Here is a 15969-nt window from a genome sequence, read left to right on the forward strand (position 1 = left end):
GAAATCGAACAAGCCGTTCCCATAAATACTGTGGATATCGTCCTTACTCTATAACTTCGAATGCCCGAAATATATGTGTATGCACGTCTTTTTTCATTTATTTAGAGCGCGGCGGCTCGTAGGCACTAAAGCACCGTGGGAAGTGTGTTCGCTCGATTCATAATGTTCAGGATGATGGAGATATAGAGTAAATATCGTCCTTACTCTATACCTCGAATGACCGAAATATATGCACATCTTTTCTTATTTATTTAGAGCGCGGCGGATCGTCGGCAGTAAACCAGCGTGGAAAACGTGTTTGCTCGATTCGTAATGTTGAGGATGGTGGGGGTACATAGTTCAGATGCTGTGGACATCGTCCTTACTCTATACTTCCAGAATATATTCCTTTTCGTTAGTTTATTTAGAGCCGCAGCGGCTTAAGGATGTTCTGGAGGTACAATGGGAAACAAAAGTACAGGAAATTCGAAATCCATCAATATATTGGCAATAAAAGCCATTCATGAGTATATTTTGCATTTAAAAAATAGATTAATTTAAAAAGCTTTCGTTTAATTAGTGAATTTCATGTTATATTTATTTTTTAATAAAATTGTCTTCTTATTATAAAAAATTGTAAGTGACTTTTGCGAATAATTGTACCCTCTGATTGTAGCTATATTCAATGGTCTACACAGTTGTCGCGATTCCATGCTAGTGAGATGACAATTTTTGCTCTGTAACTGTTTAGTCATTAGTGAATCCTAATAAATTTTGAACATAATTAATTACATAATTTTTAATATATATAAAAAGAAACTGGAGTTTCTAGTTGCGTTTTTTCAAGGTTTAAATATGGTTTGAAGTGGAATTTTATGAATTCTCCATAAGAAGACGTGTTAAAATGTGCAAACTTTAAGTTGCTATAATTCTTAAACGGTGCAGTGAATCGAACCCAAACTTTGGTAATTGCATTTAATTTAGTAAGAATTGTATCTTGTCAAATTTTCAAAAATTTTTTTGCGTTTTTATATACCTCCAGAACATCCTTAATAGTGCAGTAGGTAAATAGAGTGGAAATCGTCCTCAGACTACTGCGAATTATGGCGAAAATGGGTGAGTCAAACGTAGAGTATAGAAATTTCAGAATATTAAGAATATTTAAGAATATTATTACATTATTTCCAGTTTATTAAAAAAAACCATTATCGGAAGACAAAGTATGCATAAAAATTGGCAATACGATGATTGTTATCAACACTTTCGTTATCGTCCTTACCCTTTACTTCAAATGCCGAAAAGTTCTTTTATTTATAATCGCGGCAGTTCGGTAGCCAGTGTAATAAGTGGAAATCATGTTTGCCGGATTTAGGATGTCGAGAATGGTGGTACGTAACTTACAATAGACTTGAAAATGGGTTAATTAGAAATTTTAGAATCGCTGAAGCGTATTCGTCCACATACCGTGAAAATCGTTCTTAATTCACTAAGATGGCCATTAATATTGCAAAAATTTATCGCCCCTTCTACTTTGAGAATGAACTACAATCTAGAGTATTCAGAACATCGTCACAATTATTATTAGAATCGTCATAAGTATTATTAAAGTGGTCTTGACTGTCGAAATCGTCCTTATCTTTTTTTCTAAATATCCGTCTACGTACTGTGGAAATCGTCCTTGGCCGATTAAATGTGTGATCATTAATACTGCAAAAATCGTTCTAGCTTTCTACTTTGAATGTCGATAATATCTTGTTGCAGTAAATAGACTAGAAATCGTATTTGCTTGATTCACAATGTTGAGAATATTGGAAGCGTAAAAGGCGTAGTTCTAGATACCGTAGAAGTCGTCATTAGAATAGAACAGAAGCATATATTTATGAATGAAGAAGTCCTTTTTGCAAAATACTAACAGAATTATAATACAAAAATCGAGGCATATTGAAAGAAGTATGTACTTACTGTAAAATTCATCATTTCGTCATTCGTACCATCAAAAATACAATTAAGTAAAGAAATCAACACAATTAACGAAGAATAAACGAAATGATCGAAGTAATACTGTTGCAAATATAACAGAGCAGCTTTGCTACATTCGTAATATTTGTGCACGCATAATACTATTTTAAGTACTCACATGGGAGTTTAGTAGGCTAATAAAAACTTTTATCTGCGCAGGATGGTTGAAATTAAACAAATCATAAATCTCAGTTTCCACAGCTAGATTCTTTTATGAATCAAGTTGGATAGTAAAGTAGAAACTATGTTTCCTTGAGGAAAGAACTCGCATGAAAGGAAATTACGGAGACCACGCAATGGAATAGAGACGGAAATACGAAATAATATTCCCCTCCCCTCGAACGCTTAAAGTTATTTGGATAATTAAAACATTGCTGAGCATTTAAAAAAATATGATAAAAATGTTTTAACTATGCATACACTCCACATTCAATTACTGAAATGTGCCCGGGCAGACTCTCGCAAACGAATAAAATTGACGTAATTTTAATTAACTTGCTTTCAGCGAATCCTTTTTTAGTCGGCAATTGCACAATGTTAAAAGGTTTCGGGTAAAAGCTTTAGGAAACATCACTGGTAATGAAAGCAACTATAAAAAACGAAGAAGCTAAAACTTCACCGCAAAATATCGGTATTTTATTTTACGGAGTTGCGCCGCGAAATTAAGTTGTTCATCATATCAAGTACGCAGGAATGTTAACTTTCGTAGAATGAAAAGTTATTGGACATAATAATAATAACGAGTGATTAACAGCGTGTAGAAATAATTTATTACGGACCATGTGTACATTGTTTGTGTCGCTTTTTGTTTCAGATCGTACATGTTTTCGCGTACCAATTTTTACTTCGCAAACAGTTCTCGTTCACACAATGCGGGCAACGTGTTAGAAATTTAGGGTTTATCGATCGCTTCGATTTCAGGTGAGACAGAACAATGTCTGTTAAAGCGTCTATAAAAATAGGATGATCATTTGGAGCGGCGGATCTTCTTATTCTCTCAATACCAAGCTGCAAATAAACAAATTGTAGAATTTTTCTCTCTCGGCAATCTCACGTAAAGTTACGCAAGACAATCGCTTACTTCCTCTGCTAATTCTTTGCAGTACTCGATGTCCATCTCGTGGAGCGTTTCGATGTGTTCGTTAACGAAAGCTACCGGGACTAATATGAAATTCTTCTTCCCTTGTTTAACGTACGCTTTCAGAGCATCGTCGGTGAAGGGAGCTAGCCAAGGCAAAGGGCCTACCTGAATGCACATTACTTATGAAATTCAGTCCATTGAATTATTTAAAAGTCTCTTAATAACTAAGTCTTAATCTTGTATTTTTTAATCTTTATATATTCTTCTCATAATATTATTTAACTTAAAATATACACTGCACACAAATTTTCTCAGTTATTATCTATCCTTTTGTTAGTTAACGATACACTCCTTTATGACGAAATTTTTAATCTTATATACAAAGAAAACTTTCTCCACTCTTATCTATTTTGTTTTAATTTAATGATACAGCACTTGCACTTTTTTGAAACTATGAAATTAATTTAATTGCAGCCACATGCGTGTTATAGCGAATTATACATTAGAAACTGATTTTACAAATTGTTAGTTACACACACGAAAAATCCAAACAATGTCTGTACCTTAGACTGCCAAACTAAACTGTATGGGTTACAATAATTTAATTCTTGCATAACTAAGGCAACAGTTGCTCCAATCTCAGATGGGTAAGCATCTCCCCTATTCACAGCCTAAACATAAAGACTCAAGAAATTTCCCCTTCAACAAGATCTCGTTACTAATACTCAGTACTATGATCTAATAACCTTCAGTGGGAGTGAATGAGCTGAAAATAAAACGATAACATCGTCCCTTATTTCCTTAGGGAATTGAACTAACTCCTCCTTAATCCTTTCGGCAATTGTCTTTATGTACAGTGGGTGAGTAGCCCATCTATCTATTACGCTCCATTTCATATTTGGAGGTAGCTGCCTGCAAATTACAAATTCCTAAACACAAGATAATACTTCAACTCGCCAAGTCTTTGTCTAAGACAACAGAACATGATTGCTGTCTACGAGATTCTACATAATTACGTAATTTAAATTATGTTTCAAGTAGCAAGAACAACTACCTCGTCTTATAATATTTATATATTGCATTAAAACTGGATCCAGTTGTAGCACAACTATATTGCGGATATTGAGAAAATATTATTGTATGCTCAAGGCCATCTCTGAAAAGGAAGCATTTATATAATATGAGTAACAACGATAAGTGTCTACGTTTTCAGAATATCGAATTTTACTATTATCCAGAAGTCTTGAATGTTCTTACAGCTGTATTTCTTGCAGTGTATTCTCAGTAAGAGGATCCGCGTATCGAAAAGCAACGTAGTGCTTGTGTGGTGCAGTTTCTGGCGAGACATTGTCCAATTGTTTACACAGAAGTTCACCCTGCATGTTTGTCCACTTTAAAATGGGAGACCCACCTCCAATCTCATTGTACTTTTTCTGTACTTCAGCTGTACGACGTTTCGCTATCCAAGGACCTAATTGACTGTAATTTACATTACATATTATAGACTTTCATTTGTAAAAATTGTTACAGAGCTAACAAATATCAGCCTATGCAAATCAACCTTTGAACTGGTAGTTGGATCATGTCTCGATCAGTCATTATGCGTAACAAGTATTCGTGCACTTGTTCGGTATTCGTGGGCCCACCCATGTTCAACATTAAAATTCCTGTCTTTGGCTTAACATTATGCATTTGCTTAGGTTTCGCCGCTACAGACATATAACGCCATGGTAAAACAAAAGCTTTCCCATTTTGCTTTCCTGGGTAACAGTGCAAAAAAATGTATGAAACATACAAGATAATATGTACTACTAAATAAAAACAAGAAAATAAGATTTAATATCTGACGAACATAAAGAAAAAAACTGCTGAAACAACATTGCATAACATAAATTTCGAATATTCCGCTACTCGAGGATATAAACACTCTATGATCATTTCCTCGAATTTCGTAGTATTGTCATACACATATAAAAGTATGGTATTATTAAACATTATCTTTTTACTTACCGAGCTGCAGCAACGTTGACAAATTACTTGCCATGTTCAACAAAATAACACTTCGAGGTACGATGCGACACAATCAAATATACAAGTACGAATGTGAAAATTGCAGTTTATGCACTATCACGATAGTGACAACCTAGCAGTAGCGTTACTTACAGGTTAGGTGCAACGAGAAGGTTATGGTTGCTCCGGAAAAGAAGTACCGTACAACGTGATTACGCGGCAAGAGATTATTAACATTTTTTTAAATATCGTAGCAGGTATCGGTGTTTCTAATCAGAATATAACAGTAAACAAGTCTGAAACCTATGAATAGATAAGATTATCCAACACTTTCAAACAGGATTAAGCTTTTACACATCAAATTATGACAGACCGTACCATCGAGGAATTGGGTCCGTCAGATTTGGGTACTCTTGATTAGTAAGTATTACATACCGTGTAGAGAAATATGAAACTCTCTATTTGCATTACTTTATAAGTCACGATTCTGTCTTACAGTTGGGAAAGGATTTACACGGAAGAACTCGACAATTTCAAAGACCACGGGGACGTCGGCGAGATATGGTTCGGTAGAAATAATTCACAGAAAGTTGTACGGTGAGTTACTCAAATAATACACGATGAATACCGTAAAACGCGTATTCGCCACAAAAGGTAAATCCTGTCATAAGCAAAAGACGTCCTGATTCGGGACTCGTGGCGCTATCTTTCGAAAACCGCATATACTTAACTGATGCCTTACCGACCAGTGGTTGAATATTCTTTCGAATAAATAATCTTTCGAATAACTAGGAATAATTAATTCTAGAGAAAGAATTTCAGTTTCTCCGCTCGTCAATTTTAAAAATCAATTAAATCTTCTCGTGTACATACTCCACATTTACTAACAAAATGATTAAAACATATTCCAGTTGGATAACTACAAAGCTAAAGCTTGAAAAGGAAAATGATAAAATAATCGATATAGGATGTGGAAATGGAATGACGTTAGTGGAGCTTGCAAATAAAGGTTTTGCAAAATTGATGGGCGTAGACTACTCGCAGAAAGCAATTGATCTGGCTTGCGAGGTGTTGCAAGAGAATAATTTGTCGCGCATTGATTTGAAAGTTTGTGATATATTAGACCCAGGATCATGCGAGTTACCAACAGATTTTAAAGTGGCGCATGATAAAGGGACTTACGATGCAATAAGCTTGCATCCAGAAGATCCTGCCACGAAAAGAAAACTGTACATAGAAACTATTAAAAAGATTTTATTACCAGATGGTTATTTAGTTCTAACGTCTTGTAATTGGACCAAGGAAGAATTGGAGACTCATTTTCAAAACAGTTAGTCATTCAGCGATTATTTAAAATATGAATATACAGGGTGTGGGCCGGAAATCGTAGTACAACCGGGCAGGGGGTGATTATAAATGCAAAACTAAGTCGAAAAAAAGGAATAATATTTTTTCGTTTGACGCCTCGTTGTCGAGAAAATCCCAGGTTCGCGTGCTTAGTATATGCAGGAAGTAGAATTGGTCGATCATGGTCAGACGCGTCAGACCATTCCTATGCAATAGCACGTGCATTCGCTGCATTTTCAAACTCAATTTTCTCAAAAATAAAGCTTCGGATAATGAAATGTAATACCGAATTTTTTTCTTACTCTTTTATGTAGGATCACCCTCTGCCCGACTGTACTGATTTCCGGCCCACCCTGTATGTTAGAAATAATATCTATTTTTAGTTTAGATAATAGTGGTAACTATGATAAATAAATTGTGCAATATTTCAGATCTTACCATTGTGGATGTTCTTCCATCAGATTCATTCTCTTTTGGGGGGCAAAAAGGAAACACTGTAACACAATTAGTTTTGCAAAAGAGTAAATAAAGTATTAAAAAATACACGCAATGTTTTCTATGTACCTTCATATTTATATTTTGCATTTATGAAAAACATGAAGTAGAAAATATATTAGAAGAATTTCAGAACGCTGTTAATTTATTTTTAGTGTGCTGGAATTAAGAACAGAAATCAATTTTCATCTAACTAACTTAGGGTTGATGTAAGAATGAAATTCTTAGACAGCCGAAATATGTTTATTTGTGCTGAAATCAATTGTGCTAGTAATATATTTTTATGGTAAAAGTAATAAGTAATGCATATTGCTATAGTACTATCACTAAGTTACAAACGTTATAAAATGCATCATAGCTAAAATAAGCGCTGACATAAGTTTCTGTGTTCAAGTACCTCGTATTAGTGTAAATTACTCTTACATAATTGTTATGTATCTGATTGTATACAGTCACTTCGATAAGTAGGGTATTGTTGGCATATAAAATGATTATGTGTGCTTTGTTGCTCAAAAGCATCGAATCACCCAATTTTTAATCAATAAACGATACATTTCCCAACATACAAAACCAATTTCATTGAATTGTAAATACGTGATCAGGTATTACAATTTATCGAAATTACATGTAACGTACATTTCATTAAATGTATTTAATATTAAATCAGCATAATTTTTAATTAATGCAATTTAAATGAGAATTGTCAAGTGATTCGAGATCTTTGGCCGTCTATATAAATCTAATTGTTACATTTGATTGGTTGCACTACTTACACTGTGCAATATTATGTTACTCTATACATTTGCTGAGAAAAGTTAAGAAACAAAATAATTTTAACATATTTGTTTCAATTGTGTGTGTGTGTGTGTGTCTTTCGATTTTAGATTTTCAAAATTTCGTTCGATTTTTACGCAAATAATAAAAATATTCTATTGTACTATTCCTAATTATTTTGTTTCCTATGTTTTGTCAGTGAGTGTATAATTAAGAATAAAGATTATTCAAAAATCCATTATGCTTATACAGATATTTCTTCAGTCAGAGTTTCACCATATTTATTTGTATTCGCCATGTTTATAGTGTGTTGATCTAATACCTGTAAGAAAACATTTCCACTGCTTCTTCTCTTATTCAGATAGTTATGGAATAAAATGTTTTTTTATTTTATTTTTTACGTAGCTATTCAATCTTAAGAATATTTTGTAACTTCTATGAAATGTGAAAATTATAATTAATATGATGTTTGCTTTAATTAAATCTAAAATTTTGCATGGGAAAACGATATATATGTTACTCAATATTTAGTTTCGATAGTTTAACAAAAAAAAGATCTCAATAGAGTATCCCAAAGGAAAACTAAAATAATTTTTTGGTTTTTTAACATTTCAAAATTATATTTACGTGTTTTTGGTTATAGATTTGAAATTTTCTGTTGTTTCGACAAAAAGTAAGCGCTATAAAACGATACATATTTTCTCTATTCCTATTGTCGAAGTCTTCGGTATCTAATCTCCTTTCACGTGTAAAACATTCTCAACACTCGAAAAATTCTCGTTCGCAAAATGTTAATAGATTATACATTCTTATGTTATACAACTATTACTGTAAGGAATCAGCATACTATCGTTTTAATTCTTAACTGCCTACATAGAATTTTTTTAACGAAGCTTAGAGGTCTTACGTACAATTACATTAAAATCTTAAACTCATTTTTACATGGTAATCATAATTTATAATGAATAATCTCTCATTTAAATATTTTTCATATTACAATAAAATAATGCATTAAGATACTAAAATACATACCGAATAAACAACATAATAATAAAATTTGAAATTATGAACGTACATTCTCAAGGCAATTAAGAATTAAAGCACACATATGTATGTACATATACATACATATATCATCAAGGTACAAGCATTCGCGTTACATATGTTCCGGTTTCAAACAAGGCATCCAAAAATACAGTTTTATAATTATACAATTTCAGATACGTACTTATAAAGACTTGGTTATAAACCAATTGATGTATTTTAGATATAATCTATGGATACAATATTACGATGACTTTCAATGAATAAGCATTATATTCTATTATTATTACAATTAGGTATATGACATATGTCGAATTTAAAATTAAGAGATTTTTTTATATCGTATAAGATTGTATTTTCAAGGAATTTATATTTTATGTTTCGAGAGAATCCGTTTAAATAACAGTTGTTTTTAACAGACTTAGAACAGCTAGGAAAATCGACATGTGAAACGCGAGGATGGATGGACTACCTGTGAAAGAGACGTACAAATTTATGCAATTTTACTGAAATGTTGAAGTTTATTTCTTAAATAAAAGCTACATACCGTTACACGCTAGAGGACTTTCTTCGTAGTAGCCATCTTGACAGTAACAACGCCTCCCAGGCATCGAATTGTTTCGTTGCACACAGTGTGCGCCATCAATGCAATCAGAATCTTCGTTGCATGCTGTACGCAGCGCTAAAAGCAAAATAAATGTTCAATTTCGCGCATCTTCGAGTCACTTGTGATTTCACTTGCAAGAAGAATACATACAACTTATAATTTCTATTACGTCTTCATTAAGTAATTACTTATAGAACAATAATTGTCTTCTAAATTTAAACCGCGTTTAAAACATATATTTTCATGATCAACACATTTCCGTATGTACAAGCAGCTACTTATACTGCACACATATATCCAAGTGCTATGTCGGCGGGACATTCTGTGTAAACTTCGTTACCTGTCTTTTACGCTGACAAATTGGTCAACAACTTGCCCAAACGATGTCGAGATATAATCGCGAATGGAGGAGATTGGACACATTATCGAGCAAATACGTAATGGGTTCCCATTTACCCAAGAAATTTGATTAATGTATTCTAGTTCTTAAGGAGTTATAGCAGTCGTGTGAACATTAATGTTTGATTACCTCTCCCTGACGAATAAGGAACTTGTATAGATAATAATTGTTTTATTCTAATGATAGACAATATAACATAGTCATTTTTTTCACGTTAGTACGGTAACGAATGCGTTCAACAACGCAATACGTAAGACGCAGGCACAAAAGTGAATAAACAAACCGGATATTATCTGAATTGGAGATTTGTAGATCACTCAATAAATATCCAACAGTCTGTTACTCAACAGAAACATTGGTTAATAAGATTCTAAAATATTCTGAATTGTGTGTGTGCACTTTCTCCATTTAAATAATTAAAACGCGCAGAATACCAAGATATGAATTTAGATATGCCTTCAAAGACTATTATTTGAGTGTTTAGAAACCGTCATGGAAACAATGGTTCCTCTTTTTATTCGAAATACCCCATTCTGTTAAAGTGGGAATAAAATATGCTCCCGTCTACCGAGGAATTCCCCGATTTGTACAAAATTCGCTCGGTGCGTTGTAATTTCACGTTAACACGCAACGTTACGCAAATGCGCTACTGACATGACTCTTAACATTCGATCAACCTTTAGGCCACGCGAGAACGCGTATACTCGAGCGTGGAATTGGTTAAATGATCTAAATGCTACGTTCTTAATAGAAAAAAATCGTGTACCATGATGCACTACTTTAAAACAGATTGCTTACACGGTACTGCGTTTCAGGATAACGTTCTACATTATACGTTAAAATATTATCCACCGTGAAAGGACACAATTTTCATTTTGGAGTCACGATCTTAATGATTTTTCTAAATGGTTCCAAGCTCTCCTCATGCAATTTTTAACACATGTACCACTAACCGACGACAATTCTATAGTTTCTAAAAATGTATAATCCATACTTAAGGACTTTTTACTGACAATCTTTAAGTTTCTTTTTGACATAACGCAATCGTGGATTTCTTAGCTGAGTGCGACGAATACATACATATATCACATCATTTACCCATCATCAAACAGTGAATTTTTATGCAAAATTAATAATAAAATTTGTTCAAGTCGATTGTAAGAGACTTAAGTTAGATAAAATTATATTTTGTGTTTCAATGACCTCAAAAATTCTAAAATAATGTAATAATATCATTAAATCGTTCTAATGTCTTCTCAGTTTGGTATTCGACGTATGTATATTTTTCAGATAAATGCATGAAATCCGCAGTCTACTCATCATAAAACGGCAATGGTATGTAAAAACTAATTACCATTTGATGCTTAAATTATCATTCTTCGCCACGCTTCTGAAGGCTAAAATGAGATCGTAAATTTCAGACTTTCCAGAATGTTTCAAAACGAGGACGAACTAAAAAACATTACAATCTGCTCAGGATATCGATAAAATATATACTTCTCGCGGGGCAACGTCAACACTTTAAAAATACGCGTGTTGCACAGTTAAAAGGTTAGTCATAAAATTGCACGCGTATGTTTCTCGTGCTCAAAATAGCAAAACGCCTACAACATTATTCGAGAAGGTTGGTTTAAGGGATTGGGATAAAAATGTACCTGTGCAGAATAAATAACAGCCGTGTTAATAACTTTATTCGTAATTTCGTCTTCTGAACCCGCTTCACCAAATGTCGAATATTCTCCGAAAAAAAGTTGAGAAAAGTGGTGAGTTACAGTGTGCGACGCGACGAGGCGCGGCGCGGCGGGCCGCAACGATATTCTTAAAGCTTTCCAATTTGCATAGATAACCATAGACCAGCACCGTCATGTGTTCACATATTGCAAGAGAACACGTGAGTGTATGCAAATGACAGTAGTCGGCCGCGCGCTCAGAAATTCAATTTCTTCTCGAAAAAGTTTGCCTGTGGTCTCCTTTAAACTTTAAACGACCTTAAATCGAGCTCCACGTTAATGTATTATTCTTTTTTTATTTTCTATCGATCTGCCCTGTTAGTCCGTATTGTAGTGTAGTGATTTTTATGGGCTGTTTAAAATCGCAATTCGAGTTCAAAGAGTTACTAGAAATTTTAAAGCGATGGCTGAGGGGTGTAATAATTTTTGTACGGAATATTTTGTCTTTATTACCTTTAAATTTGTTGTTGCAAGCTCCGTTTAGGGGTGCGGAGTAGTCCCCACACAGACAGCGCGTTCTCCCATCCCGTGGATCCGCCATGCACGTTGTATTCTGTATACCAGCACACTCGGACTCTAACTTGCATTCACGAGCCTTTCCAACTGCAATTATAAATTTTTACTCATAATGGTAAACGGTATTTTCAACCTACAATACTGCACAAAATTAAAACATCACTAAATCATAACCGAAGCATTGTCGATTTTTAAACTCTTGTAATTTCGTGTAAACAAATTGTACAACATTCACTCTAGGCTCACTTGAAAGAGCGAAATCTCTACTTTCACTACCCTAAACTCATTTTTTGTCAAAGTACCGAGTGATAAACTGAAGTTGCTTTTTTCCTTTGAGATTTTGGCCGGCAAAAATGCTGAATATATTCTACCATGAAAAATATTTTTTCAGATTGGTTTTATTGCGAGTTTATAAATGGAAATATGCCTTTTACAATGACCTTTCAAACATTGATCTGCGATTTTTTCTTGTGGTTCTAGTATAGTTTATATTTTTTTATCTGTTCCGTGATATCAATCATTAACGTAGCCTTTATGCATTTAAGGGTTGGTAAAATGTAAGAAAGCATACTTTGATTGATAAAAATTAATTGCTCTTAGTTTATGTTTATCTCGAGAAATCTTGTAGTTGGGTCAGTGAATGTTACCCTTTAGATTTTTATAAAATGACTCATGAAAATAAGTGATTCATGAGATCGAATAAAATTCGGTTAACAATATTGTGCTCTATTAGAAGAAATCTAAAAAATCATCTTTAAATAATAATGCCGAGAGAATCGATTAAATTAAGTTACTGGAGGTAACTTGTCCTCCATTTTGAGGAGTTGTTCAACAATCTCCGACGGGTAACGCGTTAACAATTAATAAAACTAAGAATGTTTGTTAAAACAAACCTGGCGTCGGCGGCGGGGGTGGATTTGTGTTCTGGGGGTTGGTTTTGCCAAAGGTCGTCAGAGCATAAGTGGCGGATGGTGATACAAAGAACAGCAATAAAAAGAACGGCGCAAATATGATGCAGACTCTTCCCTTCTTCATGTCTCAATGCTTATCGTTGAGGCTTCGCGAGGGAACCGTCACTGAATCTGTTTCACTGATCACTGATTGCGAGTTAGAAAATCGCAGAACTCCAAGAGCGAACCGGAAACACTAGGCTATTCTTCACTGGAAAAACCCCCTTGATCCTAATCGATCGTATTCAGCACAAGGATCTTGCTCGAACTGTTTCGAACGTGCACCAAGAGGCTTGTATAAGTTCCGCCCTGTTTTGTTGCAATTTATGATAATTGCTGAAGCTTCACAATTATCGAACCGGTTTCTCGCCGCACTTCGAAGCAACTTATTTTTCATACGTAATACTCCTACGTGCTATTTGAGAACTGCGTGTTACAAGGACGTTGGAAGGCCTTTTAAGCCTTTGAGCCACCCCCACCTTTCACCCCATGTGCTGCCACCACCTACTGTACCTACCCCAGCAGAATGTACCCTATACGAAAACGTAGTTCGCCTACCACGTCGCTGAAGAATCGGAGTATGCTTTGGTTCCTTCGATCGTCGCTCGTGGTCAAGGGAAATATAGCAGTATCGCACTGAAGTAAAGCATCCCGGGTTAATTTCGCTTGTAACAATCAAGAATAATTACAAAACCAGCTCGTTTATCGGTCCACGATAATGATTTATTTAGAATAAAGCACTGTATCACCATCCTCTGTATGAAATCATGAACATCCCAAATCAAATCTGAACATTTCCGTGAAAATCTGTTGCATGTCGATCAATGTGTATATTCCACAATTTTTCAGAAGCATAAATTGTCACTGGCATTCATCCTGTCCGCGAAGTACAAGAAAAAAGCATAATTTTGAACAAAGTACACAGCTCGTTCTCAAGAAGCAATAAATGTGCCACGAAACAGGTTGTAACTTTCATGTTCGCCAGTATGTTTCTCGGCGAACAGTAAAAACTTTCGCCGAACACGAAACGAAGGTTTTATCTCGCGAAAATAAGCAACTTTGTAATTACACTTCATGACGTGATTGCTGCATAGTGTTTTTATTGTAGATAATCGGAGAAGGATAAGGCTCTTCTTCCGGGCAAATTGCAGCAATTATTTTAACCATTGCTACATATATATAAAAGTAGAAACACGTGTGAACATTGTTTCTTCTCACTTAGGCTATCAATAACTAAAATTTCAATACTATTAAGGAATTACTGAAAAACTGCATGACATAAAATAACTAAAATTTCAATACTATTAAGGAATTACTGTAAAGCTGTATGATATCATAAAATAACTTAAAGGATATGTTGGAGATCGGATACGAGGATCAGTGGGATTCAGTGGGTTATAAATTGCAGCTAGTACACGTTGTTTAACACACACGTTTAATGAGCGTACTCGACAAATCACAACAATGAGATATATTAGACGATGTGAGAATGCGGTGCCACGACTGAATAATTCGACTCGAGTAGCGGTTACGCGAGAGCGGTGTACTCAAGGTAGATCCGCGGTGGCCGTTAACAGTGATCTGGTGATCTCGATCAGCAGGTGCGTAACCGAAAAATCACGCGTTCGGCGTATCGCGAAGTGGGGGGTCGAGCGGCTGACGTGACGTCATCCGCTCGACTACGCGATGTCGGTTGGAGTGGATCAGCCGGGTCTAGATCGGCCGGAACAGATACATGTACAATTAATTAAAAAAACTTTTGGACTTTCGATCTCGTGTCGTTGATTTTTTTATACGAAACTGCTGTACATTTAAAAAATAATAGAGGCCGTGAACTCTTTAGATATCGCTTCTGGTTTATTAGAGAGATTCGGAGAATCATTATCTTCACGAATTACAAACAACCGAAATGGTCGAATGTATCGATTCAGGTGATATTGATTCCACGATACTGTTATTATATGCACGAACTCAGTAATCGAGAGATTATGTATTTGTTTATTGATTTCCAACATTCTGCTTGTCAGTTGTAATTCAATCGATTTTGCAAAGCAGTCACTGATCTGCATTCAGCTTCCAATGATATTTTATCTCCAGAATCCTGCTATTTTTCAAAACTTCCATTCCACACTGATTTTTAGCAACTTAACGATCACGAGCTAGTAATTCCAGTATTTTTGGCACCTCAGAGTCGCCATTCGATCGCACAGCGTTAATATTAATATCCTATTAATTATTAACATGTTCGCTTTCATGTTCGGTTCGAGATAGTCGAAAAATCAGAAATTTGATCAACGCTCGGAAGGAAGGGTGCACGAAATCTTGCGTTTCGTTTTACACGAGTCACGAAAGCTTTAACGGTCATACAACCTCCTTATCCATTGGAAAATCAAGTTTCATTTAAAACTAAGCTTGCCATCTAGGGTTATTCATTTAATTGTCAGCGATTCATTCAACGGAGATTATGCTTCCGGAAGCATGTCCGAACGAATTCAGACAATTCTATAAGAGCATAAATGGCGAGTTACATCCTGGACAGGTTTTGGATAGCAAGACTTGTCCTAATTGGACAAAATGAAGCAATAATGATTAAACGATCTCAGACAGACGGAATTGTTTGCCGCATCTAGATCTCAAATAATCCAAACATTCGTAATAAAAATGTACATTCTGTGGACGACTAGCCACGTATGATCATATAAGGTCATTGTTTCAATTACAGAGAATCCAGAAATAGAGAAACGTTCATTCCCGGCGATTTATGGATGGAATTAGCCGAGGTATATCCTATCAGAAACGATACTGTCGACATATCACGCGGATTTCGTAACTATAGCAGCTCTCTCCTTCTCCCGTCGTGCTTCTCTAAGAAACGGAAGTCGTCAAGAGTGGATCATGAATATTCACTCGGCACTCGGGCATGTTCTTCACTCGACATACATATGTTGTTGAAATGCAATTACCTCTACGTGATCAATTGATTTCCCTATAACTTATGTATCCTAATCGAAACATCG

At 34.9% G+C, this 15969-nt stretch overlaps 4 protein-coding genes across 5 annotated transcripts in view; 1 reads left to right on the forward strand and 3 right to left on the reverse strand.

Annotated features, from left to right (window-relative positions):
- Positions 1-5765, reverse strand: part of Invadolysin (leishmanolysin-like peptidase, invadolysin) — a 139890-nt gene extending 134125 nt beyond the window's left edge. The window contains exon 1 of one of the 2 annotated variants that reach the window (XM_076424402.1): positions 5525-5765. The gene's annotated coding sequence lies outside the window, so the exon portion shown is untranslated. Of the gene's footprint in view, positions 1-5089; positions 5217-5524 lie in introns of those variants that run through there. The other variant, XM_076424401.1, reaches the window with a different exon arrangement.
- On the reverse strand, positions 10-5229 carry Fech (ferrochelatase, mitochondrial). The gene is made up of 8 exons (XM_076424406.1): positions 5090-5229; positions 4641-4839; positions 4337-4558; positions 4134-4235; positions 3826-3991; positions 3643-3750; positions 3080-3244; positions 10-3006 (listed from the first exon to the last, which is right to left on the reverse strand). Exons 1-8 carry the CDS (start codon positions 5121-5123, stop codon positions 2809-2811), a joined length of 1194 nt encoding a protein of 397 aa, XP_076280521.1. The 5' UTR covers positions 5124-5229; the 3' UTR covers positions 10-2808.
- On the forward strand, positions 5368-7164 carry LOC143209118 (EEF1A lysine methyltransferase 2). Its single transcript, XM_076424408.1, has 4 exons — positions 5368-5509; positions 5588-5686; positions 6001-6419; positions 6868-7164. Exons 1-4 carry the CDS (start codon positions 5454-5456, stop codon positions 6963-6965), a joined length of 672 nt encoding a protein of 223 aa, XP_076280523.1. The 5' UTR covers positions 5368-5453; the 3' UTR covers positions 6966-7164.
- Positions 7165-7189: 25 nt separating this feature from the next.
- On the reverse strand, positions 7190-14563 carry Sosie (oogenesis-related protein sosie). The gene is made up of 4 exons (XM_076424409.1): positions 12896-14563; positions 11940-12089; positions 9297-9431; positions 7190-9221 (listed from the first exon to the last, which is right to left on the reverse strand). Exons 1-4 carry the CDS (start codon positions 13035-13037, stop codon positions 9145-9147), a joined length of 504 nt encoding a protein of 167 aa, XP_076280524.1. The 5' UTR covers positions 13038-14563; the 3' UTR covers positions 7190-9144.
- Between the last annotated feature and the right edge of the window lie 1406 nt (positions 14564-15969).

Source organism: Lasioglossum baleicum, chromosome 5 (genome assembly GCF_051020765.1).
Source record: "Lasioglossum baleicum chromosome 5, iyLasBale1, whole genome shotgun sequence".
In the NCBI taxonomy this organism is placed as follows: domain Eukaryota; kingdom Metazoa; phylum Arthropoda; class Insecta; order Hymenoptera; family Halictidae; genus Lasioglossum; species Lasioglossum baleicum.

What these genes read in the sequence shown, in the direction of transcription:
- Sosie (XM_076424409.1), bottom strand. Translation starts at nt 13,037, where the DNA reads ATGAAGAAGGGAAGAGTCTGCATCATATTTGCGCCGTTCTTTTTATTG. An exon ending in TTGCAACAACAAATTTAAAG is followed by an intron (nt 9,432 to 11,939) that starts GTAATAAAGACA and finishes TTTTGCTTTTAG; the next exon opens with CGCTGCGTACAGCATGCAAC. An exon ending in AAGTCCTCTAGCGTGTAACG is followed by an intron (nt 9,222 to 9,296) that starts GTATGTAGCTTT and finishes TCTCTTTCACAG; the next exon opens with GTAGTCCATCCATCCTCGCG.
- Fech (XM_076424406.1), bottom strand. Translation starts at nt 5,123, where the DNA reads ATGGCAAGTAATTTGTCAACGTTGCTGCAGCTCG. An exon ending in CTCATTCACTCCCACTGAAG is followed by an intron (nt 3,751 to 3,825) that starts GTTATTAGATCA and finishes CTTTATGTTTAG; the next exon opens with GCTGTGAATAGGGGAGATGC. An exon ending in GTTTAGTTTGGCAGTCTAAG is followed by an intron (nt 3,245 to 3,642) that starts GTACAGACATTG and finishes ATGTGCATTCAG; the next exon opens with GTAGGCCCTTTGCCTTGGCT.
- LOC143209118 (XM_076424408.1), top strand. Translation starts at nt 5,454, where the DNA reads ATGACAGACCGTACCATCGAGGAATTGGGTCCGTCAGATTTGGGTACT. An exon ending in AATTCACAGAAAGTTGTACG is followed by an intron (nt 5,687 to 6,000) that starts GTGAGTTACTCA and finishes AACATATTCCAG; the next exon opens with TTGGATAACTACAAAGCTAA. An exon ending in GGAGACTCATTTTCAAAACA is followed by an intron (nt 6,420 to 6,867) that starts GTTAGTCATTCA and finishes GCAATATTTCAG; the next exon opens with ATCTTACCATTGTGGATGTT.